The sequence below is a fragment of the Syngnathus floridae genome, chromosome 8 (assembly GCF_059516105.1).
Source record: "Syngnathus floridae isolate MCC-2025c chromosome 8, RoL_Sflo_1.0, whole genome shotgun sequence".
Classification (NCBI taxonomy): Eukaryota; Metazoa; Chordata; class Actinopteri; order Syngnathiformes; family Syngnathidae; genus Syngnathus; species Syngnathus floridae.
Window position 1 is genome coordinate 8,371,957 of NC_142420.1, and position 27,535 is coordinate 8,399,491.

Genomic DNA, 27,535 nt, shown 5'->3' on the forward strand with positions numbered 1-27,535 from the left:
AATATATACAACAAAACATGAGGTGGTAATCCTTCAGCTGTGAGATTTGCTGGTATCGCACCAATTTGAAGTTTGACATTTGACATTTAAGGGAATCCTCTTTGCAGAATGATTTCCGTTCTATTTAATATTGACGAAGCTGGCCTCTGTTCTACTACTGTAAGTTTATCATTAGCAGAAAACAAAGTGAGAGCAGCTGTACTAAAACATTCTGATCAAGAACATTCTCCAACATCTGAGAATGTCCCTTCATTAGCCTGAGGAACAAGCATGACCTACAAAACTATCAAGAAGAATTATAAGTCGGTTAGCCGCTGTTAATCAGCTGCTAGGCTAACGCTTAAGTGGCGCTAAAATATGCAAAGACGACCCCGGTTACGATCATGTGTCCCGTATTAAAGTGTCCAAGAGCTGTTATGTATTGTCCTCTTTCTTAGCGGCTTTCTGCTGGGGCTGAGGCGGACAGAGAGCAGACAGAGCCGGCCAAAAAAACCCCACTCCCCCACCCCCATGCTGAAATCAGAGAAACCACAAGAATGTAACAGCTTCTGTTATTATCCCTCCCTGCTGCCTCAAGTCCTGATAGCCTGCCCTACAGTCAGGCTGCCTGTTTCCCCCCCACTGAGCGTATACATGCACAAATCCAACCTGAATCACAGCAATGTTTTTTTATTTATACCCGGCTCCAAACTCAAGGCTGTCCGACAGACATTATCGACAGAATGGGAGCCAGAAAACGTCTGTCCAAATTTGAATGCGTAGTGTACACATTGTCCACTGTTTGTTTTGTTTGTTTCAGTGTTAAAGTTGGATGCGGAATTGTTTATGCTTCCTCGCACACATAGAGCCAAGTAAGAATAGTCCCAGAAATAGCAGTGTCGGGAAAATGGTTAGGAGCCAAGATGGAGCTGCAAATTGGAAGCGGCTCCAAAAATGCCAACGACTGGCTAGACATTTAGTAAGAATTGCTTCTGCTAATTTATGGGTTCGTAAAACACTAACTTTTGTCGGCTGTCAACGTAAAGAAAATGATGGCCACACAGAACTTAAGTTTACTGTGACATGCTTTGTCTTAACAAATGGTGACCGAGCTTTCGTTTCATTCAGACATCCACAGTTGATTTTGTTGGCCTTATCACCAAATCAAGATGAACACATATCTGAATATTGACACTACACATGCCCTGTCCTGTCCCATTTGCATCGTAGCGCATTCCTTGCTCACAGGGTTTATGTAGCAGCGCTGCCCTCCCATTCCACATTGATATCAAATCTGACACAGTATGTGTTTATGCCATTGATGTTACTCGCCCTGTTCTTTTTCCTGTCTGTCCCAGCAAAAAAAAAAAAAAAAACTCTGCCTCCCTGCATGTCCAATAAATAGCCAAATCAACAGAAAACTTCAGCAGTATGTGAAGCGCAAAATGAGACAAAGCAAACTCTGCCTGGTTCTGACCAGCAGTGCAGAAACAACTGTGGGTTTTAACCTCTTTTGGTATTCTGACTACAAGAATAACACTCGCTTCAAAAGCAAAAATCGAACACGCTAACAAGTTAGAGCTCTGCAAAGTATAAGACTTTTTCGGTTGCCACATGTGCTAGTAAATTCAGATGCGTTGCTGTGTTCCGCTTCTTGAATGTAGCGGGGCAACATCAGCAGAGGACAAGTCAAAACTAGCACCGGAGTAAAACTCCTGGAAGCCAGCTGTACTTACATACCTGAGGTGTGCAGATGTGGGGGTTGGGCTTTACGCACCACAATAAAAAATCTGGGATATTATAATCTGCCTACAGCGGTTGTGGGGAAATACTTCCCCAATAGGTGTCAGCAAGTAAGGGTTGACTTCACCGTTTGACGTTAGCGCCAGGTAAGCATAGTGTTATCATTGCTATGCACCTGCCACTTTATTAACACAATGATAAATGAGTACAATCAATTTTATTTTCATTCCAGTAACAGTACTACACCATCTTTTGGACAGCAACTATTCATGTAGTTAGCTCAAAATTTTATATATAGAACGAATAAGAATACTTCCATGAGATTATACATTGCAGTTAGAATTTTACAGAGGTTATGGAACCTAGCAGTTTAGAGTCCTAATATAATCTCTGGAAAAAGGGCGTCTAGATCAAGTTCTCTGTAAAAGATTCTGAGCAACTATAAAGTCTTAAAAGATTTACTGCCTTTCTAAGCTATCCAACAGAAGATGGTCAACCGCACTGAAATGATGCAATCTATATAGCGCTAGCATGTCCGGCTATATATAGAGTACATACTTTTTATTCAAAATGGAGTAAATCACAGCGACGTTCAAGGGCCAGTGATGGCGCTCCTGTTGTGTCAGTTGAAATACTATTTTAACTGTGTGGCCTCATCAACGGACAAACATAAGGACTGACCACAGACTAACTGACTCTCTCTGAGGCATCTGGCTGAATAGTTAGTGATGGCAGTGAGTCTACTTTCATTTGTGCCGCGCTGGTGGGCCAGACTGGAAGGACGTGGAATCAGGACAAGAGATAATCGGAGTGCTCGAGCAGGCCGCATTTCATGTCATTACAGTTACAAGAAGATGTGCAGCGTTCGAGGATCGAGCTGAAACCGAAGCTGGAGTAACGTGCCAAAAGGTCCCTTGGCGTTCAAGATGAATGGGACAAAACGGTTCTATCGATAGCTCTGCAAACAGACATCCCGCCCGCGCACAAGTCCAGACTGGACTGCGAGCTTTCCATGGGGAGGGGCTCCAGTCGGATGGACGGGCAGCTGGTCCACTTGGTTAAACATGAACAGGCGGCTCTTTGACAAGGCTGTCACCAGCGGACGGCAACGGTCAAAGGAAGCCTGGTCCCAGTCAAATAAATGAAGGGCTCTTAAAGGTAAACACCACTCCATCTGAAATTAGTCCAGTCACGCATTTGAAACAAATAACTAATGAATTACTAGTAGTCCGTATATAAATTCTTACTTAAAACAAGGGTGATGTTGGTGTATAATAATTTATTACAGGATCAACTATTTTTTTCTGCATAATCAACAGGACATTGCACGTTTGTCATTTTTCTCAGCAGTGTGTGAATACGGGTTGTTTAATAAACACTGACGACTAGACAATATCTAAAAAAAGAACCCCCCCTTCCTTTTTCTACACCAACATTCTCGTTAAAACGTGCAGCACTGTAGCTATGCCTCTGCGTAAACACCCTTCCCTTTGGAACTTAAGGTTCCTTTTAGGACTTGAAATGACTGTACAGTAATACGTTGCATTTGCATTATTATTCATGAGTAAGCCTTATTACAATGTTAGTAAGTCTGCACTGTCAAAGGTACTCTTAATTGAGTAGATTACCTCGCTGGTGTGGCACACGCTGGGCTATGCTTTAGTCTCAAGCAACAAGATTCATCCCTTGTTGCCATGGTAACAAAACTTGCCATTTGACCGGCAGTACAGAGCAGGGTGTACAATTACCCACATGTATGGGGACTAATTTCAGCAAGACAAGAAATAAGGTGTGCAAAGTCTGTACAGGGATTCAAACACGATTTATTCCATTTTTGACTGACCACTTTTGTATATGCAGATTTCTTAAATAAATCACAAACAATGCTTTATTTTTCCTCTACCTTATGTTGAGCCACCACCATTGCCAAGATTGCTCCGAACTTTTCTCTGACTCATCTTGTGAAGTTTACCACCCTTCTTTCTCTGGCATCATCACCACAAAGACCCTCGACTGCCTACCGAAACCTCTTCGGGAATCCTGCATCTTGCGCCGAAAAAAGACTGAACACAAAATGTTTTACTTATCATAATCTGAAAGAAGTTTTAATTTTAAAAATCAAGTGGTTGCTTTGAAAGAAAACACATCCCTGATGTGACTGCTCATCAATCTAGCAACCCTCCATTGAAGGAGAAAGCCTGTCCAAAAACTGAATGTAAAAATGCAATAAAATGCGAGGGCTGTGTATGCACACAAACGGGCAGGAGAAGATATGATATGAATATGATATCAGCTGCAGCAGGCAGCAGAGGGGACGACTGCGACCCAAAAGATGTAGCACGGATGGTGGAGGATTACGTCATCGAGAGGGTGCGGGGGAGAGAGAGATGGGGGGGAACAGAGAGAGAGAGAGAGAGAGAGAGAGAGAGAGAGAGAGAGAGAGAGAGAGAGAGAGAGACTCCTCAATCGCATGCAGCCTTGCTTCACTGGCATTACTGAACACCACGCCACTGTTTGATTAGCAACTGCTCAGTGCAATTAATCATAGGCATCCATAAAGACAAAGGGGTGCCATGAAAGCCGTAATGATTCCAAATGAACGGGGATGCAAAATGCATAGTTCAATTGAAACGATCTTCCATAAAGCGTGCATAAATAAGCATGAAGCTCTCGTTAATTGTTAATTCGTTATCTTCTTCCATGTTCGTCATATTTAAAGACATACAAATGGCACTATTCACCACTAACGGGGCTGTCATTAAAGGGGCTTATTGTACACTTGTAACGTTACCATGAATGATATGTTAGCCAAAGGGCGCCATTTATGTCGACACACGAAAGGCTGGAGCATCGATTGCTGATTAAACGGCACTACATACGATGCAACAATGTGCATAATTGATCATTTTAAAGTGGTTGGTGTCTAGAAGTAACTGCGATGTGTTGAATGGGCAAAGCAGCGTTAGCAAACAAGAGCGCTACACACTAGTGATGTCTATTGGCACGTCATTAACATTTTAGACGTAGCACTCATTATAATACATGTGGATGGTGCATTTGGGAACTCATTGAAGCGTTAAGGTAATGATTATAGGAAAAATTGAGCGGCGTGAAGCAACATGGAGCAAAGTGACAGCGCCGAGCTAGCCGGCTATGCTAGGTAACGTCAGCTGTCTGTAACGAGGGTTAAAAAAGTAGTTTCAAAAAGCTGTGGTCGGTTTTTTTTTTCTTACCGTCATAAACTGCTCCGGGGGCGTCCAGTTTTCAAGGAATAAAATGTTCGCCGTGTGAGGAAATAACTGGTCTTTGTGGGTAGGGCGACGAACCCCGAACATTCAAGAGGAGTTCGCCCGCGGATGCCGACGAGACCTGGGCATCGTTACTACGGACGGTCGTTCTTCAAGAGTGATCGCAGTCCGCCGCTGCCTCACGCACATCCATCCGGCAGAGAGGGGCCTCCTCCGGCCGCGACCATGCCACCACTGCCTCGGCAGCCACGGATGATAATCCACAAAACGCGAGCCCCCGCAGTCAGCATTGGCTAAATGCGGCCAATATCGGTCACCTCAGACTGATAATGTGAAACCGATTAAGACCGAAAAGAATAAATAAATTAATACACCTATGATATCAAAAGTAAACCACTTTGACGATTTAACCCCAAAATGTTGCGTTTCTGATTTTGTGCGCTCGCTGGTCGGCGTCAGCCTCGCTCGGTCTCACTGCAGCTGCTCATCGGAGCGACAAAGCAGCGGCGACGGCGGTGTAATGGCGTGCGCGGAGGCGGGGCAACAAAAGCGGGAGGCGCGCTGTTGGGTATGGAGCGCACCCAGGTAAATAGGCGTAATCCTTATATGTATGGAGCTCCTCGGGAGACCCGGATGTTGGGGGTATATTGTCGTTCATTACAAGGGGACGTTACGGTAATGTGTAACCTCATTTCACAAGTGACCGTTAACTATCCATTTAATGATCCATCTTCAAATATTATTATTCGTATAAGTTCTTTTTTTAATCAATAGAAAATTCCTCAAGCGAATTCATTCACAATTTTAGACTGAGTCGCCGTGTAATTCATATTTCTTGTAAGGAGGACACGTCCTGGTGTGGGCTGGAGTGGCCTCATGTGGCGCACAATGTAATAACACCCAGTGCATTACAGCAAAACAATGGGCCTTTGTACTGTCCCTGTCAATGGCGCACTATGAAGTATAATAAGATGAAGAGGAGACAGTGAACCCACTGTTGATGATAGGAACAGCTCAAAGTAACTAACACACACAAACAAAAAACAGAGCCACAATAATGAAGTGAGAGCCTTTCCTTGCCCGATTGTTGTTTGCATGCATTCAAAGTCAAGGCAAGATTTTTCTTTCATACATTGCATTTTTACCCCCAAAATGAAACACCTGTTTAGATATTGTCTCAGCCCCCCAAATTTCTCCAACCACAAGGGCCCTGAGCTCACAGGGGTACGGAATATCGGCTGATCTTTGTCATTGTTGATGATCAAACAATGGCACTGCTTAAGACGGCGTATTGACAAATAGGGAATTTCCATACATGGGGAAATCTCACAAGTCCGGTATTTTGACTGGTTGCCAGTCAGTCACAGGGGACAAAAAAAGAAAAGACATCCACACCCACCGTCTCCAATGGAGAATTTAGTGTTCAATAAAATTCTACAAAGGAAGGCCCGAGCTGAAATCTGAACAATGAACCCGCAAACTGAGAGCCATACATGTTATCCAGTAGTCCAACATATCTCTTCTGCAATATTATTCATTACAAGCTGCTATATTTAGTTGAATCCTGGGGGTACCTGACTAGAAATGTAATTAAAACACATATCGGAGCCTCGTTAATATGCAGACGGATGACCTCGGGGAGTGTGGCGTGATGAGTTCCAAGGTCCCACCGAGCTGGATATTAAGATGATTATCGCTCAACAAATTAGCCAGTCATGCAAATGTGTGCATACTTAAACACGTTTTAAGATTGTTTTCTTGAGCTGAGAGGGGGGCGGGGTGGTACAGATGAGGACGAGGGGAAAAAAGACCACCGGGAAAAATAAGTGCAGTGTAGCACAAAGATTCTTTTCAATGGGGAACGACACACTCGCGATATGCATGTCTTTCTCCAAATATACTCTATCATAGTCCGATTATTTTTCTTGTAGAGGGTTTAATTAATGTCTGAAGAGGCGTATGTGCACTGTGGCACTTAAAGGTAATTTCACAGCAGGCATTAGAAGTAAACGCTTTGCTGGGCAGGCATAATAATTGGCCATTTCCAGCTTTATCTGTATACAACCCAACAAAACAAGGGGACAAAATAACATGAAATCACACATATAGGTTCACATATTTTGTTAACCTAATAGCGGAATTTCTATTAAAATACATGAAAAAATAAAATGTGTTGGGGGGCTTTTGTTTGCTTAAAAAGCTACTCCTATAGAGGTCAACTTAAATCTTGTCGTTTTTCATTAGAGTGAGGATGCCCTCCCTCCTCGAGGTATACGGCGTGTGCTTGAGCTGAAGGATGTTTGCAGGAAATAAGTTCCCGCTGGGCGCATACATCTCTTGTCCTTTCTGTCCCATGAGTGCACGCAGACTTTTGTTTCTGGACAAAATCTTGTCGTAAAACTCCACTCCGCCCATGGCGTAGTCGTGGGACACCCCGGCGGCCCGCCGGTCTGAGCGGTAATCGGACCACTGGGCGACGGCGTCCGCGGTAAGAAAGTAGGACACGGCGCCCAGGCCCAGCGCCACGAGGTTCACGGCTCCACGCAACAAAACGGGGCTGGCGTGGAGATTGAACACTTGCTTCAGTACTACACTGTACACCCAAACGCCACCCAGGCAAACGGGGGCAACGGCAGCGCTCACGATGGGTACGCCCGATTGCAAACGCGCTACCTCTCGCGCTATGGCAAATTTCTGTGCTTGGGTGGAGAACACCAGGGAGTCCCTGAGAGTCATGCCAGCGTCACTGTCCCACTCCACTGTTTTGCCATTGATGAAAATAGTCCGGTTCGTGATGCCACTGTGGTCATCGGCCGTGCTGTTAAAGTTTGCCGGGATGCCGATTTGGGCCCCTGCAGGGAGCCATGGGACACCTGCGCTGACTGGGTGGAAACCAAAGGAGGCAAAGGCAGAGAAGTTCTTAGATGAGCTGGCATTGTAGTCCTTTAGCACCTATGAATAACAGGAATCACACACAGATTTTAGTATGTCACTGGGATCTCGTCTATTGTTAATACGCACTTCGTGAATTAATGGGAAGTGGCACAGCAGGCTCATCAAGCCCGATTGTGTCAAAGTGATCACTGCAATATATATCTGCAGTTTCTAGCTGGCCATTTCCTGCCACAATATAAAAAGAAGAACTGTGCCTTCTGCAGTAAAATAATTCTCATACAATGCCACGCTACAAGACACCATTGATGCTGGTGCTGTTATGGATGCTATGGATCATATTAGAAGAAGAAATTAATTAACGAATGAAAGTTTACACAAGTACCTGCTGGAAAAGGTCCTCTAGCTTGTCAGACAGGGTGACTGGCTCTCCTTTGTACCAGGCTTGGTACAGCTGGCGGTACGACACGTCAGGAAATACGTGGTAGAACATGTTGGCCGCAAAGACACCACCGCAGCTCGCCACGAGCAGCGGTGTTCTGTACTTCTGCAGAAGCACTGCATACTTGAGGAAGTTAGATGCCATGTGTTTACTTTATTTGGTGCTCAATTTCTAGGAGACAATCTGTGGAGGTAGATGACATGTCTTAGGTACCAATCACACTCCATGTTGTTGATTTTCATAAGAATATAATAGATTATAAAGATCATTATTAAATTTGGAGATCAAATGAACCTGTTTGCATGTGGCAAAACACAAAAATGCACACTCAGTACCACAGCACAAAGCGTTTCATTCTGTTTTTGATTTATGACATCGAAGCGTCTTTTCAGCATTGCTGGTGCTTATGACTTTCATACTATTATTATTTACAGCACAGTTTTAGCGTAGCCTAGTGTCGTACTTCGCCACGTTTCGATTTACGTACACGGTTTGGATTACTTCGTCGTAAACCAATGCTCCCGTATAATCATTACATTGTGATGCTAATCTGACCCAAAGCAGGTCTTCACACTGAATTTAATAAAACGCCTCTTTACCATTTCCCGATCATGTCGATCTTAGCTTAACACGATCACGTTATTTTAAAAAAAAAAAACGTCAATGACGACTTACACTGTACATGCAACTCTAAACTATACATTTAACGGTGGCTAACGGGCGGTTACTTACCCGGTTTTGCTCCGTAGAAATTAAAAACAAAAACTGCATTTAGAGGTTAGCGATGCCCTAAAACTATCATGTTTCGCGTAACATTTCAAGGACAGCTGCGATCATTACACCACACTACCTGCCTGGTCGTAAATCGACAGCGCTGCCGTACTGCTTCGGCGCGACAGTTTTACGACTGTGGGCAACAGGGAGTAGTCTTTACACATTTGTCATAATTTCAAATTTAAATCTTACATAGTGTGTGTCTTTTAAGTTATGTTTGTTGACTACAAGAAACTGTTCATCACCGCGACATCCATTAGGAGTGACGAAGCAAACAGTAATTGCCTGACCAACAATATTCATAAATTAAGTTAAACACGTATTTTACGACAACCATACAAAACCGTGTGAAAATTACTGTTTTAGTATAGTTTGATGAACCGACCATTGATTTTTGTCCATATTTCTAGAAGATATATTATAGTATTGTATTACTAGTGTTACCTTAACACTTTGCAAAAAGAAAGGATCCTTAACGTACAGATAATGTAAATTAAGGATAATTGAACAATTGATAAGTGCATCTGAAATTTTTATCATTAATGCTTAAAAGCCGTAAGCGCAAAGCCTACGTGTGTGTATTATTGTGATCAGCTAAGATGTTCCAAGTGAAAAATCCTGCTCACAGTCTGTCTCCATGGAAACAGGCAAGAGAAGGTGTAGGTCGGTGCATGCGTGAGAAAGAGAAGGACTAAAGGAATAAAACATACTGTCAATGTGTGTACAGTAATGTTTTACTATACCCACTGTATGCCAAGTATCATTTATAATACCCCTTTTGTATTCCAAACCAAGACAACAACAAAAAATAACCCCTGTGATCTGGATGAGATAAAATGTCTGTTGTGTGTTCAGACTATGAGTACTCAGAGAGCAGCTTACAGCATTGAGAGGTATATGAAGAGGGTAATGAATCTACATTTCTGGACATGCATGTGCACTGTAAGAGTATCTTCCTCCATATAGCTGCATGCATTTAAAGATGCACTCTGCAATCATGCACCACTCTTGCACACCAACATCACCAGCCACGATGACGTGAATGTTCAAACATGTACTTTTTAACAAAGACATTGTGTGGAAATTTGACTTTTTAATTGCTTGGACACAAATAACTGAGTCTCAGGAGTGCTTGTTTACTAATCAAGTGTGAAATGAAACAAACCAGTCTTATCCTATAATACTTATGTAATTACGTCTGTGGGCCATTCTGCATTTTATTACAACGAATTTTGTGTGTGTTCAAGTGTAGTAAATGCATTTTTAAAAATTACATTGTCATACAGGAGCAACAATTCTGTCGATCAACAGCAAATATCAATCAATGCATTAAGCCTGTTTATGCTGTTCACTAAAAATAAAAACAAGTAGAAGGTAGAAGCAGTCACTATGAGGGAAATGAGGTTAAATCTTTAGACTCGATTGTTACCTAAATGATCATTTTTAATGTTATTTGTCTATATTTAAAATCATTTTGGTGGTTGAATCGTGTGGTTATAGTGTCAACAGCATAAGCAATCTGTTACTTACAAGGTTGTTACTAAAATGAGGCAATTAAATAAATAAGTTGCCTGAAATGGGCCAAAACTAATAATTTTGAATAAAATAAAAATGTTCATGACATTAAGAAGGTTGCAACGATTATTAAATATTATTATCCTGTGATGGTGAGTACAAATAAAACAAACAAACAAAAAACTATCAAAACCACATATTTTCGTCTCCTCTTCTTTTGACCGTACCTCTTTAAAGACTTGGGGAGCAGTCCATTTCATCAGAAGGGGAGTTTTGTCACGACTTAGAGCGACTTCCACATACTAAACATGAAGAAGGACATAAGAACAAAGTCAAAAAGCTTGTTGTTGTTTATTGCTAACAAATATACAATGCTGAGTCGAAAAACATGCTGTTAAAATAATTTCAAGTGTTGGTAAAAATGGTGATCCCCCCTTTCGGGCTACTCTATTAATAGCATCAGCTGTTGCAATACAAAGATGAGCTACTCGACTTTTTGTTCCGCAGATGTGGAAACTGAAAAGCCCGACTGCGGCGCGAGGGCGGCGGCGGTGTGGAGCCAAGACAGGCTGAAACCATGACTATTATATAGCCCCGAGGGCTTTTTTTCCCCAATATTCTTTTTACTATAGGTTATTATAAGTCAGCGGAACACATAACGGTAAGTGTGTTGCAGAAGAAAGGCCGAGGGAGGTAGACATCTGGTTTCGCGGATGAATGTTGCGTTCGGGTCTTGTACTAAATGGTGTATAAACTGCTACTTCGGGTTACTGATGCCCCAATAACTACTCGATTAATGACACTGCTAGTGATGGTTTACGGAATCTTTCGCTCCTCGTTTAGAATGAGCGCATATCGCATTTTTTGCCGCAAACTTGAGAACGACGAAGCCACTTATAAATGTGGCATACTGGGGCGGCTGCTGTTTTTTTTTTTTTTTTTTTTACACAGTAGAATAAAGAGCCACACAGCACGGGGGGGCGCTCGCCGTTCTGTCACTGACGTCAGTGTGGGAAATGCTGCATTTATTTGTATTTTTCCCCTGCTGTATTTTAAAGATAAAAATAATAATGAACAATGTTGAGCCAGGCACAAAGGCTGGTGAAGCTTGATACAGAGGGAATACAGAGATTCTTGATGTGTTTAATCATAGGATGAGATCATTCAGAAGCAACAGTCAGCAGACAGACACAGCACTATGCTCAGGATAACAATATGAAGGATGGTCAAGATTCAGGTTCATTCATTCTGTAAAATTAATATGCCTAGCGATTTGCTTATCTGTCTCACAGTCAAGAGTGCCCGTGTTCCAATCTCATTGGAGTTTGCATATTCCTTGCACATTCCATAAACATGCATGGTGGGTTATTTGAGGACTCTAAAAGGTGTGAATGTGTGTGTGTGTCAATAGATGTTGATAATCAGTGTGGACTAGCATGTGCTTCATAGCATTAAATATTTTTATCGCACCAGAATCGAGACATCTCTACAAACATTGACATTCCTGAAAACGTTTTAACAGTTCTACAACCTCAATTTTATCGGTGAAACTTGAAAACTAAAAAGTGTAAATTTCAAAACCATGGTGGGCAAGACAAAAAAAAAATGTAATTTAGCCGTTGTCCAGTGTTATTGTTTGTGAGTCTACGGTGTACCACACTTCTTGACCAATGACAGCTGGGATACCCCCTTTTCTTTTTAGTTTCACCTCCAGATCTCTTGCCATTCTACAAATGATTTTCCTTTCCATATGTGACGAGAGAGAGCGCTAGATCAGGGGGGCTTTGATTCTGAAATTCTCCACCTACTGCTCATACCCACTGGCAGGCTTTAGAGAGGAAGGAAACATCTTCCTTCCCTCCATTGTGCAGGCCAGGATAAGATGGCCGGTTGCCAGCTGACAGCTGCTTCCCGCTTGCCCGTAAGCTTGCTCGCATGCATGCAAATCTCTGTCGGCGCACACCATTGAAATGCCAAATAGGTATTGATTAATTGGTAATTTTCCCAATTTTCTACTTTAGCGCATTAATACATTTCTTTGGTACAATCTTAGAAAATGCCTGGTTTCATTTTTCTCAATTTACCATGAAACAATATTCAACTGTGGCTCTTAAGGACCAAACATCTGAATTGTGTCACTTGAATAATGCCATTGCTTCACATTTCTTCACACCCTCATCTTGACCCTTTTGCTTGCTTCCCACTTCATTCTTTTTCGCTCGATCCCACGTTGCGGCCCGCTGTTGCGTGAGCGATCTACCATAATAGCCCGATTGAATGACACATAATGAAGGTTCTCTGCCATTTTTGGCAGATTGATTGCGACCATATGGGTCCCGGGAATGCACATATGCTACATTTTGTACACACGACAAGTGTCGAGCGCCTGCATAGTGTTTGAATGTATCGAGTTACGTGCAATAAGCACCAAACAACAACCACCATGCCAAGATGGTAAATAATTTTGAAATGCAAAATGAGGAAAGACTGAGTTTGGGGATAGGGGGGGGGGGGGAAAGTTGGCATTCACCAAAATAGCAGTTAACCATGCATGGTTGTGGTACAAGCTAAATGTGTCAAACACATCTCCGTGGCAACAGGAGACAAGTGAAAGTAAATATAAAGCTCAGTTGTTTTGTTTCACCTAGTTTATTTACTCAGGCAACTGAGTTAAGCCCCGCCTCTTCTACTTCTTCCTTGCTTATGTTTAATTTAGTCATAAATAGACAAGCTAAAATTTAAATGTCTGGTTTTGGGACGGGCTCAGACATCATTTTAAGTGGCGAACATTTTATCGAGGTTCTTGTTCCACCTTCACCTCCCAAGAGTGACTGTTAAGTGTGCAAGAGGAGGACATTATTCGGGGAAGTTACTACCTTGCCACCTTGACTTATATTGACTGCTTTGAATTTAACCATCCTTTTGTATATTTAGAGGACTATGCCTAGATTTAAGCTCTGGCTTGTGATTGCAATCAGAAAATGTTTATTTTTTTTGTTGGCCAGCATTCATCACAATAGCAGTTATGCAGTTAACAAGGAGGAAGGGGGGGGGGCTGCATTTACAGTCAAGGCTCATTGTGGGTTGCCAGTGGGAGCCCCGGTGAGAAAAAAAAAAAAAAAGCAGCAGCCACAGAAAGCTTTCTGTGCTAGCTAATGCGGTGCCTGTTCACAACTTCACGCAGTTCAGTTTCTTCTCCACTTTCTAATATGATCTTAGCCGTAACCGTCGTCGTCAGGGACACAAAGCAGTCAGAATTAAAAAAAGAATAATGCTCACGTCTCAACTCAACAGGCCTTTCCAGTCAAGTCTTGTCTGCCTGTCTTCCATTACAGATCTCACACAAGCCGCCTTCGCACCTCTTATCTCCGCTGCAGAGTAACCATGGCGACCAGCGCGGTGCCAAGCGACAACCTACCAACGTACAAGCTGGTGGTGGTGGGAGACGGCGGCGTCGGCAAGAGCGCGCTCACCATCCAGTTTTTCCAGAAAATCTTTGTGCCGGACTACGATCCCACCATAGAGGACTCCTACCTTAAGCACACCGAGATTGACGGACAGTGGGCCATTCTTGACGGTGAGTGGAAGCCTGAGCTAAGATTCAAACCCAGAACCTCTTGAAAGTCGTTTTTGTGCGTGTGCGTGTACACCTACCCAGTGCTGGACACAGCCGGGCAAGAGGAGTTCAGCGCCATGAGGGAGCAGTACATGAGGACAGGAGACGGCTTCCTCATCGTCTTCTCGGTGACCGACAAGGCCAGCTTTGAACACGTTGACCGCTTTCATCAGCTGATACTACGGGTCAAAGACAGGTTAGACGACGTGCACAAACACACATCTCGATTGTTCCATTTTTATTTAACTGTCACCATTTTTGGAGTGGAACCAGATGTTTACACACCCATCTTTTTTCCAGCTGTTTCAGAGAAATTATAACTACTTTGGATTCCGATGAATCACCGGTTTTTGCATGCTCAGCAGAAATATTGGTGGGAGGGGTCGTCCTATCTTAGCGTCACCATTATTGGAGGATTTCTTCCTATGATTTAAAACAGCAGCACCACTGAACCCAAAATGTACGACTTGTTTCCAAATCCCAAAGTAACTGTGACCAACAGTCACCTTGAAAACAGACTGACGTGGTAGGAAACAGGAAGTGAAACCAAACGTTCATATCAAGCTGCGCTGTGCAGCAGAGAATAGAAATCTACTTTGACACATTTTGTTGCGTTACAACAGAAATGAAGTTTTACAAGCATTTAAAATGTTGGACTGTTTGCTCTCATAGGGAGGCTTTTCCTATGGTGCTGGTGGCAAACAAGGTGGACTTGGTCCATTTGAGAAAGATCACCACTGACCAGGGCCAAGAGATGGCTGCCAAACATAACGTAAGTAGATAGAACAACCAACACATTACAAATTTCTTATCATACTAACATCGCATCTGTTTTGTTTAGATAACATACATTGAAACCAGTGCCAAGGATCCTCCAATGAATGTGGACAAGGCCTTCCACGAGCTGGTCCGTGTTATAAGGTAAAAGGTTCTGAACACACGTGTTGCTGTTTGCAACAATCACCTCCGTCCAGCATGTTTATCAGAAGCAGTGTGCCAAAACTTGTCTTACCTGAATTCCAAGAATCTTGCCACGCATGCTTTTTGGTCAGGATCCAAACATAGCTTGACACTAAATTCATGCTTCCCTTGCACTCTTTTTACTTTAAGTTAATTAAAGTCCACGTTGGTTTCCTTCCAGACAACAAGTTCCCGAGCGAAACCAGAAGAAGAAGAAGAAGATGAAATGGAGAGCAGAACGATCGACGGGTTCTCACAGGTTCCGCTGTGTCATATTGTGACCTCGTCCTCCACAATCATTCCCATGTAATACACACACATACACACACACAAATAACTTTGGTTGCAGGGAACTAACTCCCCGGTAGTCCATAACTACCGGCGCACAAAAAAAGTGGAGGCAATTGGGAGGGGGTCTTTTGCCTCCATTTCCCCATGAAGGATTTCAGTGTCCATTCATTAATACTGAACCGGAAGTACTGACTTGTTTATTTTGATGTCATCTTTACCGGACCAGACTGGACCGAGGAAAATCATGGTGGGCCGTGTGAAGGATGTGTTTGTGTTTTCTGGACTAATTCTACTGGTGATTGAGCGCCTGAGGGGTTGGAAAGTGATGGTTTTGGGACGTCGTTGAGGAGTGATGGAAGGATGTGGTAGGCTCAGTGGAGAAAATCCGTGTCGTGCTTGTATGGTGTCCGATAATATTGACAATTTTGTCACTGTGAATAGAAGTTTGCTCAAGTTGGTGTGGTGATGCCAAACAGGACTCACGGTAACAGAAGCAAATATTTTCTCAAAAGGGAATACGACAGGATATCAGTGCAAAAACTTTTACAATGTATCCAGGACATGTAGACAAGGAACGTGTGTTCATTTATGAGGGAGGTGTAAAGTGACCCTAACCCTTTCTCACACAAGATGATTTTTGTGCCAAAAGCTTTGACAATGACAACGGTTTAAAATCCTCAATCACCCTTACTTTTTTTAATTTAATAAAAAGAAAAATCTTTCTCATGACCATCATAAAATAGTGTGAGTTTATCCTCATAAAATCCAGAGTCAATTTTGATCATTTAACTGTTTTTTTTTTACTCCTCCTATTTTGTCTTAACTGGTCTTTATCTCTATAATAACACCTTTTGCTTTTTCTTAAATCAAAAATCAACCCCCACCATAATATTTGAATGTTATTTTGTAACATTACCACTTTATTCTCTATAAGATTCTGACTTTATTTATCATGTACCATATGTCGTATTGTTTTTCACCCCCTCACTGTGGTCCCTTGGTAGATACTTTAAAAAATTCACTATTTACTTTTCTGGTGTTTTCTCACAATAAATGTGAAAGCAAGTTATGATCTCAACGGTGGTCGCGGGTGCTCAAAATGCTAAATAATGTGATCAAACTTTTTTTGTTATGTGGGAGCTTTTGCAAACCAATGAATTCAGGTTCAATCACGCTCAGCGAAGGGACAGCGCACGTTGAAAGAGGGGAGTGGGACGAGCACGATGGGAGTTTTGAAATCCTATACCTCCATGAGGCAATACGACGTCAAAATACGACAATTGTTTTCGTTTAGCGGTGACATTCAAGACAAGTTTGAATGGGAATGTACAATTTAATAACCTATGAAATGGCTTGTACTGTTAACGCATCAGAAAAAACAAACGTACAACAAAAACATTTAGGCAACCTGTTGTCTCTCTGTCAAAGGAATACATTTTTGCACTTTGAATGCCATGTCGGACTTTCCTATGAACATAGGAGAAAAGAAATGGTCCAAACGGTTTGGAATGTGAATTCCAGAAGAAGAAGAAAAAAAAATTGGTGTTGTAGCCGCATGTGTCTGGGTATGCCTGTTGTATTCATAAAGACTGGGAATAAGACCAAATGTAAACTTGAGGTATTCAAAGGGAAACAAAAATAAAGTGAATGGCACACAGTCTTGATCAACATTGGACATTAAAGGGACCTGACAAAGACTGAAAAAGGATCCAAGTCACTCTTAAAAGAATTGATTGTGTCTCATTGAACGTTTGATACCATTTTGTATTATTGATATGAAAATGTGTGTTTTTTTAAACAATAATTTATTGATGTACGTTACCTCAGCGTGTCCCAGAACTGGACAAAAAAAAAAAAAAAAAAAACATCCCCCAGCTTGGCTATTTTTGTTCCTTTTTATGGGACCTCAAAATGGCTTCTGGGCCTTTCTTTGCCTTTTCAGATCTTACGCCATGTGAAAAGGTTTCTCTCGTCAATATATTTTTAACTCGGACGTCAAACTCAAGGAGTAAATGCAATTTGGATGAAGACACATTGCATTTGTCTATCTGAGCATACAAATGGTTAGTTTAGCCGAGCAGCAAAGCTAAAATCTGCTCACTGTCTGTCCAAAGTTCAAACTATTTTTTTTTTTAATGATGCTATGCTAAAATGTACTTATTGTGGTTTTTCCTTAAGCTTGCTCTTTGCCCGAATGTTATGCCAAGATTTTCTCACACGAGTGAAGTAACAATTTCAAACCACTGTGCTATAAGCAGCTGTTTTGCTCAACTGTTTATTTGTGCTAATGCAATGCTATGAAGCAACTTGTGAGCAGAATGCAACCCTCCTTATGCTAAGCTAAACTATGTTTTTCGCAGCACAGACAAGTGTTTTTATCAATTTTGTCCAAGGACACCCTTGAGAAAACCAAACTAATTCCCAGTGCTTGCCTTTTTCCACATTTTGATGTGTTGCCGCATAAATTGGTTGCTCAAAATTCTATGCACAACACCCCAAAATGACATGGAAAATGTTTTTTCCCCCTACCATTTATTAAAAATGAAAATAAAAGCACGTGTATTTTGATGGACGAGAAAATGGAATAGAATTTAAAATAAGGTTGTAACTAATGTAACGAAATGTGTGTAAAGTGCTGTCAACTTTTTTTGATGCAATGCAACAGCTGGGCGTTTTATTTGATTTGCAACTCTTTTTTTTTTCATTGCATTTTAGCTGGTACAAAAAGAATTCTGCTGTTTGCTAATGAATGTTTGGCCAGACCAAATACAAAACGCTGAAGGTGAATCAAGTGTTGTAAAAACCCTGAATGTTATGTGAGCCAAATCGAGCACTTTTTGTTGTCACTTATTTTGGAACAGAATGACAATTATTTGACGTGGCTTTTTTTTTTTTAGGGGGGGGGGGGTCTCTGAAATCTGTTTTGAAAAGGCCTGTCGTAATGTTTTACATTTGGGAGCTGTGACGCTCTTATGTGGTTCTAAATGTTTGTTTTTTGTACAGGCCTTTTTTGTCTTTTGACTGAGGAGCTAGTCGAGGTGCAAACGGTGCCTTTTTAAATCTAGCCTCAGGGGGCCATCACAATAAAAATATTATGATTCAACTCCGACTTAATTATTTTTCTTTCATCTGCTGTGTTGTATTAACATACATCAGCTCTTTTATTCTATTTCATCAGCTCTTCTCATTTTAAGATACTGCATGTTTGGTTTCATAATTTGGAGAAGTTAACAGTGGGAATACTTTATACATGTTAATGGCGAATTGTATGCTTGATCAATAAAAAATATTTCTAAATAAATGTTTGAAAAGTAACAGATTACATGCATTGTATATCTAAAAAGATTCAATATATGACACTCAAAATAAAAAATATATATAAATAACTTGAAATTTAATACATTACCTCTGGAATTGAACTGATGCAATAAATTGCGTTTTCTATATCCACACACCCCAAAAACATGTAAACAATAAAAAGGAAAAACACAAAATTTAGACAGAATGCAAAAATCACGAGTCATTTAATTGAAGTGTCAATCTAAAGCCACACATTTGTTAAAAGTATTAGTGTGCTTTAGTCATATCACAAATAATGTGCATAGCTAAATCTGCTTTTACAAAAATAATCATGTCTTGCACACAATAAATCCTATTCCTTGTTCAAGCATCTTTTTAGATAAATACAAAAGGATACTATATTTCTCTAGTGACGATTGTTCTCATCTTGTTTAATACATTTTCTATGAAAATATGTTAAAAATAATCAAATGGATGAATTCAGTCCAACACATTTGAAATGCGTGAAGAACGTTTTTTAAATTTTGGGTGTGAGCGTGATAGGTGTGCTGCGTGTGCATTCAAGTACATTGACATCATAGTCCCTGGACTATACTGCGTGTGTTCCAAATACACACATGTAGATAAGATCTAACCAGATCAAAAAGATATTCAATACAAGAGATTATTTCAATGTACAGTATTCAAATCTTATACATTCAACAATGAAATGTGATACATACTTGGTAAATACTTGATGCACCCAACAGGACGCTTAATTAAAGACAAATACTTGGAATTGCACGTTGACAGTGAGAAAGAAAAAGTGCGAGTGCTAGACTGTTCAATTGCATAAGCGCAGTGGTAGTAGTTCATGAAAAGATAGCGACAAAGGCGACACAAAAAAGCAACTAAATTGCATGAAATATGTTCGAGCATCGTTAATTAAAACCTGAGACGGTAATACAGTATGAGAGCTTTCCCTTTTCAAACACTTAGCTTTGTGATTATTCCTCCCCCCAAAAGCAATTTGATTTTTAATGAATCTATACAATAAAAGTTTCACTTTGTAAATTGAACTACTGAAATAAATGAAATTTTCTCCACTACTATAATTTATTGAGATGCACCTGTCTGTCTGTCATTCCTGTCAGATGAAAATCTCCTATGGTCAATTTTGTATTTCTTCATTAATTGATCCTACTGGTATTTCATCTTAACTAAACCAAGACAGTGTTTTTAATTGTTATTGATTTCTTAAAAGTAGTGATTTTGGATCTGCGAGAATTCCTCCTAACATCTTCAATACATTTATAGGTGGAGTTGAAGTTTCCATCCACTTTGCAACCAGTGAAATGCTTAAAAAAATGAAAATATAGCAATTGACTGCTCCAACATGTACAAAAGGCAAATAGTCAGTAGTCATATTTTTTTGTTGTCTTTTTCTCGTTCACTTGTATTTGAAATCCCTGAGCCAGTACTTGTGTTCAAACGAGCTACAATGAGTTCATTGTTTAAAAAAATTAATTTACGTTAGATTTAAGTCCCGTAAGAAATGTGGCAACATAGTTGTTAGTAGCACTGGAAGGATCGACGGGTAGCTTGAACTTCATCAAGTCCATCCTGCTCACTGCTATATCGTTGACTCCAACTGGATCTGCATGTAGCAGGCCTTCCGCACATACAGATGTCACATTTAGTTTGAAAAATGTCTTTTTAAATATTTGAACACTCAACACTGAATTTGGAGCATTCACTCCAGACCAGAGGAACATAAGGAAGTGGAGGTTGCTCACCTTCAAGGTGGTGAACATCAGTCCTAGCTCTCCATGCTGAAGGTTAGGATCCATCAAGTCTTCTATCAGACTCACTTCAGCTCCCAGGTTTCTGATTCTAAAAGAAAGTGACGTACGCTCATTTCATTTTAAAGAAGTTCCCCACATTGAAATCAACTGATCACACGCTGAGCTCTAAGAATACAGTTTGTGTGCGTGCACGCACCTCGCCCTAAGTACAATGTAGAGGAAGAGCGGGAGCAGGTCGTCCATGCACCACAGGAAGTCGGTGTCCTGCGTGGGTTTGATTTTCTGGGTCAACTCCTCAAACGTATTCTGGATGACTTGGAGTTTATCCGACGGAGTGAAAGTGGTGCTGCCAACGAGTCGGGGACATCAAGTGGCGGTTGGCATCAATTCATGTGAACATCTGCTCCATTTAAGGCGCAAATAAAAGCTACCTGATTTGTTGGAGTGTTTCGACAGCGCTGCCAAAGCTGACATCTTTACTGCTGGATACGATCTGAAAGAGCGAGCCCAATAGAAACATACAATGGGGAAATTGGTTTATAGGCAATGCACCAAATAGTGATTATTTTTGATCTGACTATTTTTTGAAGTTGTGTCTGACCTCTTTTTTCTCTCCAAGAACAGACATCCACTTTGGCCAGAACTTTCTGTAAGGTGGGAAAAGACAATCATACACTAAACACGTGAACTGCTAAGGAGACACAACAATCATTAATTTATCTTAATATGTATTCACTTTCAATCCTGATAGCCTTTCACAGTTTTGCTCAATTACACATGACACTGCAGTCTATGTATTGTTTTTATCAACAGAGTTCAGAGGTCATCCCCAATAACGATGAGTGGCGTCAAACACTCACTGCTGAACGCCCAGGAAGCTGAGTAGGGACTGATCGGGCTGCTTGTTGAGACGGATGATGCGCTCCCAGTACTGCGCGTCCTGCTGTTCGTCGTGGAGGCAGTACAGCATGAAGAGAGGCTGATAGAGTTGTGGGAGCAGCAGTGGGAGGAGCAGAGTGGAGCAACTGACTACAGACACAAAGCTGAGGGAGGAGAATCGGGAGTCAACATAAACATGTGTTAACAATTTTCGGAGCATGCGCCGAAACAACACGGCTACTCTCGTTTGGATGCAAATTTAGAAACTCACTTGTACAGCACATTAGCCGGTAAATGAAAAATGTTTTCGCAAACACCTACCTTGGCTCCTCTGAATATGAGCTGTATCTTATTCTACAGGGAGAAATGGGAGTATCTGGTAGGACGCTGCCGTCGTCTGGTAAGCCAGGAAACAGGAACCTGAAATGCAAAAGTAGTGTGATGATTACAAGTATTGTACTAATATCAGACAGTCAATAGCTCGAAGGAAAAAAAAGGAAATTATTTTGTTCCTGGCTTAAAATGTTGTCACCATGAAGCTTCAACTCAAGGTAGAGGCAATGTCGCACCACCTCAAAAAAAAACTTAGCTCTACGTGCGCCGACGTCATGACAATAATTAAAAATGAGCCACAAGTATTAGTCCCAAAATTACACCGAGCTGTTGTAATATTCCAGACAGATGGAACATTAAACCGTCCCGGAAAATAAACTGAATATCTAAATACATGTAGATTAAACCCAAATGTAGACATAAACGTAACAAACAATTGTAAAAAAAAAAAAAAAAAAAAAAAAATACATGTCAGTGTATTGTACTTCACCGTTGGATACAACAATTATAATAAAATATACTGTCCTGGATTAAAAGAAGTAAAGACACTAACATTAAATTATTATATGATGTACCACTAGAGGGCGCCCGCGTATCACAATTGGTGAACCATTGGTGTAGAATAAACCTAAAATACCTGACAATGGAGTAGAAGTGTTTGACGTAGGCTTGCACCTCGTTGACAGCCTCTCTGAGCAGCCGGTGGTTTGACTCCACACCCAGGTAGGTCATCCTGTAGACGGTCACCAGCGTCTCCACCAGCCAACCCAGAGGGTGGAACGGGGTTTCACATGCCTAGAATGCACATAAAAAGCTCTAAAAATAATCAGAATCACACGACAGGCACGACGTTGACACAATTGAAACACCTTGGTGAGGTATTTTCGTATGTTGTCATAACTTGTGGAAGTGACCGCGTCGGCGTGGTGAGGGATACACTCCAAACACTCCAAGACTTTGCTCTGAGACCTGCTGAGGTCCGGGCTACACACAGATAACAAAAAAATATGACGAAAAATTCAAGTAAGATAAAATATGAAGCTGCGTGTTTGTATTGTGAATCAACCTGTGTCGACGTGCGCTTGAAATGGAAACGGCAATGTTCTCCCAGGCTGTTGTCCTCTCTCCATTGCTGGCAGTGTCACAGCCCAGTCGCCGCCAGCATTCGTCAAAAACACACAACCACCTCTCATCTGCAGCCACCACAAACTGGCCCAACCTGCTACACATGGGCACAAGACACAAACTAAAGATTAAAAAATATATCTATATATATTTCTTTACATCATATTAATTGTCATAAATGTATGTTGTTGTTTTTTTAAAGTAGAACATTATAGAGTGCTATTTTTAAAATGTCCGTTTTTGAGAGGATGGGACAAATTAATGGCATTTCTATTCATTTCATTAAGGAAACATGACTTGCGATGAGTGAGACCAGCTGATACTGAATTACTCAGAATATAATAAAATCCCACGAAAGCACTCACATAAACTTCTTTCTGTGCTTGTCTTCAATGTCATCAGCGGCTAATTTGGTGTAAACTCCGTCCACTTTTAAGCCTGCGCTCCACTCCCCACTAAAGTGGCCTTCTAGTGTGTCACCATTTGCAAGGAACAAAACACCCTGAGAGAAAGAATGAATATGATTAAATTCCAGTCACACCTCTGGAATAATTGACAAGCGTCTGTCAAAATTCCCACCAAAGTACTGCAAGCATTTGACAAAGGAAAGCGATATCTTCTACCTTCCCGTTGGCCGTCCAATCTTCGGAAAACTCCCCATGAAAAGCCGTGTCGTCGTCTGATACCAGCAAACCGGGACCCTAAGAGAACACCGGTGTTGCATCATCAAAATGATGCATTGGGTAGACTAAAGCGAGTCCAACGGAACACTCACACTCATCTTGTTTTCTCTGAAGTTGCCTTCGTAGTACACGCCGTATTGCGTCACCACCACGGCGCTCCCGTGCCTCTCATCGTCCAGCCACATTCCCATGTACTTCTCGCCCCTAGAAGAATTGAAGTAAGGCGAATGAGGTCGCTGCTCAAATGCTGACATCAACAAATGCAATTTATAGGTAGAAGATGAAAGCGTATTCAAATCCATTTGCTGCGTCCGGGAATAAAAAGCGCATCAATCAGACCTGGTGATGTCATCATAGACGCCGTATCCAGTCCTCTTGTCACAGACCCACTGGCCGATGAAGACTCCTGAAGAAGTTTTGTCCATCTTGCCTGAGCGCAGCATGCCGTAGCCGTGACGCTGGCCGTCATTGAAGCAGCCCTCGTATACCTCGCCGGTGGCGTACCTAAAAAAGTCCCACATCAATCAAAAAGAATGGTCACGGAAAATCGCATATATACTTTTCAAAGACGTAAACGGACCTGTACACGCCAAAGCCGTGTATCTTGCCGTCTCGCCAGTGTCCCTGATAGCAGCCGGCTTTATTTAGCAGTTTATCAGGAATCATACACTCCCCAAAGCTGGAGGGACAAGCGGCGAGTTATTGGTGAGCCGTTTCACATTAGATCAACATTATCAATGGTACCGACCCATCCTCCAGTCCATTCGTAAAGTTCCCAGTGTAGGTACGTCCATCCGGCCATCTCATTGTTCCTCTGTAAATGTACAATTTAGTTAGAATTGTCAAAAAAAAATGAAAATCCATTTTGTGTTCACTCTGCGTCTCAAAAATACAAACCACCACAGACAGGATTCTCTGACCTGCCATGAACTCGTCCAGCCAACCAGCTGCCGGAATACTGAGCGTCCTTGAACCGTCCGTCTCCCGTGAATGTATAGGAGGCCGTGCGGGACATTGCTGTTATTCCTGGCGATGAACCTTGACCTCCACCACTCAGCACCCGGTCCACCTCTTGATTGAGAAAATGCAGCCACTTGTTCTACATGGTGAGTGTAAAAACAGCCCACCCGAAAGGAAAAAAAAAATGTTGAGTGACATAGGACGAACTGAATGCGGGATTCAATATTTCTTCCATTATGTGTGACATAAAAAAAAAAAAAAATGCATACCTTCTCTTGTGCTGTTGAGGCCACCAAGATGAAGGTCTCTTCTGGACATGACATTTTGATGGCATAGCTAGAGACACATGAAATAAAACATGGTAGAAATGTTCTACTCTGCTGTTGCGTTTTGTTCAGCTAAATACTGGATCCAACAAAACGTGACAACAAAATCATACATAGTAGGGTAACCCAAACTTACCATCCGCTGTTGTTTTCAGGAAGTGGTTTTACCCACAAAAGGTTCACAGGGTACACACGATAAGTGGAGAACTGGAAAGAGACACATTTCTCATGAAGAATTTGCTCATTTACTTGTTTTATTTCCACTCTATTTTATAATTGACAATGTGAAGTTTTGGAATGCTGAGAAAAAAAAAGATAGGGATTGTACACAAAATATGATGGTCATATCATTTAAAAAAAAAAAAAAAAAAGACAGGGAGGAATCCACAAGACCAGGGAAAGTCTACGGCAGTAAATATTAAAAGTAAACACAAAGTTTGCCAGCCACGCTGCAGAGGTGAGTTTAAGAGCTTAACGGGCTTTGTGCTAAAGGATCCACAAATTTAGATACCATCAAATATAAACACTCCAGGCTTGTCACCTGGTCACCATGCACAAAATAAATCTCAATCCAGGACGTATGAAATGTTAAATGTGAATTCAGGTTTACCCACAGACATGAACTCTCAGTTTGGTTACCAACCAAATCCGAAAATCTTATAAATAGTTAATTGAACATTTCATACAGTCCCGTTTTAAGATGAATGACCCACATCCAGTGAGTGCTCGAAAAGTGTGAGTACTGCGCACAGACCAGCCCACCCATGCCGCTGTAGCACAGAACTTGATGAGCTGCTATCGCAATACTTACGAGGATCTTAGGAGGAGCGGCGCGCTGAGTGGGTGAAAAAAAAAAAACAATCGAACGGATGGAAAGAGCATCATTCAAAAATGTATGTTGTGATGGACTACGCTTGAAGTTAGAACAGGTTGGGTAAGTATAGTTTTAGGATACAGTCCGCAGGGTGTTGACTGTTTCCATACGTACCTGTATGTGAACCAGCGCATCGTTGAAGAGTATGAACCAGTGGTTGGAGAAGCGGCCGGCGCCTTGAAGGGTCAGCGTTCGGTTGCTGCTTTCACATAACACGCGACGCTGCGGGAGACGCAGACCCTCCTGAAAGACACCACACGTCACTTTGTGAGTGTGAATGAACGTCAATAATAATTTAAATTTCATTTCAGGCATGTGACACGGGTGCACTAGAACTGGTTGTCATATGTTGACAGTCACACCCTTTTAAGACTTAAGAGATTAAATCCGGCTTTACATTATATGACACCTTTAATTTAACATGTCAAATTAATAAAGCTTTCTCTTACAGCGTCAATCAAAATTCATCACCATTATCTCGTTATAGTAACTAAATGAGATCACTAAGTACTGTATATGAAATTATCAATAGTGCCAAGTACTTCAATTTTTTTTTTTTTAATGACAAATTGTAGCAAGTGGCAGGTTGCACTCACAGTGTTTTTCCCAGAGTGAGTCTTCCAGAAGAGGAAGGTAACTTCAGCCTCCTTCTTCTTTCTCAGTAGAGTCGCAAAGAGGTGTTCGTACTGCATACCGCTCTGATGGAGGGACTGATACTCTGTTGTAAACTGGTGGACAATAAAGAAGCATCACAATGATCAGATTGTCCTCATATTTATCACGAACACACTTGACGTTTGTCTACATTGTGTGTGTGACAGCAAAATGGAGGACTTCAGCCTCACCTCGTCATAGCAGGATTCCAATGTGAGCAGGACTCGAGTGTACCGCTGGAGCTGCTGCATTGGCCGATACAACAAGGAACCCAAATCGTCATCGCTGCTTACCGATTGGTCCAGTTCGGAGAGTTGAGCAAGTCTGGCCTGCTTAGAACCTAAACACTCGCTGGACAACATACACACATAGACACGGAGAATCTTTTAGTGTGTCTTATGACAAGTTTGTATTGTGGGGAAAATACAAATATTGTAATCAAGAGGTGCCAAAACTCAAGGCCTAAGGGCAGATCCGGCCCAGCACATCACAGGTCCCCTAAAGTAAGTGTGGTGGTTACTTGCTGCGACTTGCAAAATAGGTTTGTTTATTTCCTTTTGGCAGGGGACTTTTAACTGACAAGACGATCATATATTTTTTTTTAACAAATCCATACTTAACATAAATTATAGAATAGTATAGATGTATAGAATACTTACATATTTGCTAGCCGCTATTGAAACTATTAAAAAAAATATTAAATGCAACACTTTGTATGTAGCAACGTGACGGAAATGAGTTTGACACCCCTACTGTAATCAAATCAAGAAAATTACAGGCATAGTTTATGGAGCAAGTGAAATCCACCCATGACCTGGAAGTCCCCCACAGCGCTGCAATACCTACACGGAAACGGAAAATATAAGTACAGTATACAGTCAATTAAACTCCACAATGTAATTAGCACCTAGAATTCAATCTTACTCAGTATAGACGTCAAGAAAATGCTGAACGTGTGTGAGCAGGAGAAGGGACGTGACATCTCGGCGGAGCACGTTGTGCAGGAAATGGGTGAGTGACGTTGCGTGTTGACCGACGAGGATGCTCAGGCCAACGAAAGTTTTATAAAGGGAGTTGAAGAGTCGAGTGCAGGGCTCACCGAGGGATGGACGTGCGTTCTCTGCGCGGAAACACGGGCACATTTTTATATAGCAGGC

At 41.5% G+C, this 27,535-nt stretch overlaps 4 protein-coding genes across 8 annotated transcripts in view; 1 reads left to right on the forward strand and 3 right to left on the reverse strand.

The window, feature by feature from the left end:
- Positions 1-5,519, reverse strand: part of ptpn4a (protein tyrosine phosphatase non-receptor type 4a) — a 32,329-nt gene extending 26,810 nt beyond the window's left edge. Inside the window, exon 1 of the mRNA XM_088382961.1 lies at positions 4,956-5,519. The gene's annotated coding sequence lies outside the window, so the exon portion shown is untranslated. The remainder of the gene's footprint in view (positions 1-4,955) is intronic.
- A 509-nt stretch (positions 5,520-6,028) lies between these two features.
- Positions 6,029-9,198, reverse strand: tmem177 (transmembrane protein 177). Its single transcript, XM_088382962.1, has 3 exons — positions 9,037-9,198; positions 8,248-8,487; positions 6,029-7,922 (listed from the first exon to the last, which is right to left on the reverse strand). The coding sequence occupies exons 2-3, from the start codon at positions 8,446-8,448 to the stop codon at positions 7,191-7,193; spliced, it is 933 nt and encodes a 310-aa protein (XP_088239088.1). The 5' UTR covers positions 8,449-8,487; positions 9,037-9,198; the 3' UTR covers positions 6,029-7,190.
- A 1,854-nt stretch (positions 9,199-11,052) lies between these two features.
- Positions 11,053-18,563, forward strand: mrasa (muscle RAS oncogene homolog a). Of its 2 annotated transcripts, none has more exons than XM_088383583.1 (6): positions 11,053-11,254; positions 13,971-14,170; positions 14,252-14,405; positions 14,882-14,981; positions 15,051-15,130; positions 15,351-18,563. In XM_088383583.1, exons 2-6 carry the CDS (start codon positions 13,978-13,980, stop codon positions 15,448-15,450), a joined length of 627 nt encoding a protein of 208 aa, XP_088239709.1. In that variant the 5' UTR covers positions 11,053-11,254; positions 13,971-13,977; the 3' UTR covers positions 15,451-18,563. The 2 variants fall into 2 exon arrangements, with proteins under 2 accessions (XP_088239709.1, XP_088239708.1); XM_088383582.1 differs by having other exon boundaries at positions 11,056-11,254; positions 13,929-14,170.
- Positions 18,564-18,954: 391 nt separating this feature from the next.
- LOC148394359 (alsin-like) overlaps positions 18,955-27,535 on the reverse strand; it is a 45,744-nt gene continuing 37,163 nt past the window's right edge. For 2 of the 4 annotated variants that reach the window (XM_088383571.1, XM_088383570.1), the window contains 25 exons: positions 27,303-27,498; positions 27,155-27,220; positions 26,570-26,729; positions 26,321-26,452; positions 25,839-25,967; positions 25,662-25,685; positions 24,987-25,057; positions 24,794-24,860; positions 24,485-24,663; positions 24,313-24,378; positions 24,145-24,243; positions 23,904-24,068; positions 23,657-23,768; positions 23,505-23,582; positions 23,247-23,383; positions 22,823-22,978; positions 22,626-22,740; positions 22,394-22,551; positions 21,745-21,843; positions 21,405-21,587; positions 21,146-21,191; positions 20,976-21,037; positions 20,741-20,890; positions 20,536-20,632; positions 18,955-20,411 (listed from right to left, as the gene is read on the reverse strand). In XM_088383571.1, the coding sequence (XP_088239697.1) occupies positions 20,373-20,411; positions 20,536-20,632; positions 20,741-20,890; positions 20,976-21,037; positions 21,146-21,191; positions 21,405-21,587; positions 21,745-21,843; positions 22,394-22,551; positions 22,626-22,740; positions 22,823-22,978; positions 23,247-23,383; positions 23,505-23,582; positions 23,657-23,768; positions 23,904-24,068; positions 24,145-24,243; positions 24,313-24,378; positions 24,485-24,663; positions 24,794-24,860; positions 24,987-25,057; positions 25,662-25,685; positions 25,839-25,967; positions 26,321-26,452; positions 26,570-26,729; positions 27,155-27,220; positions 27,303-27,498 (2,786 nt within the window). In that variant the 3' untranslated portion in view covers positions 18,955-20,372. The remainder of the gene's footprint in view (positions 20,412-20,535; positions 20,633-20,740; positions 20,891-20,975; positions 21,038-21,145; positions 21,192-21,404; positions 21,588-21,744; positions 21,844-22,393; positions 22,552-22,625; positions 22,741-22,822; positions 22,979-23,246; positions 23,384-23,504; positions 23,583-23,656; positions 23,769-23,903; positions 24,069-24,144; positions 24,244-24,312; positions 24,379-24,484; positions 24,664-24,793; positions 24,861-24,986; positions 25,058-25,661; positions 25,686-25,838; positions 25,968-26,320; positions 26,453-26,569; positions 26,730-27,154; positions 27,221-27,302; positions 27,499-27,535) is intronic. The other 2 variants (XM_088383572.1, XM_088383573.1) reach the window with 2 other exon arrangements.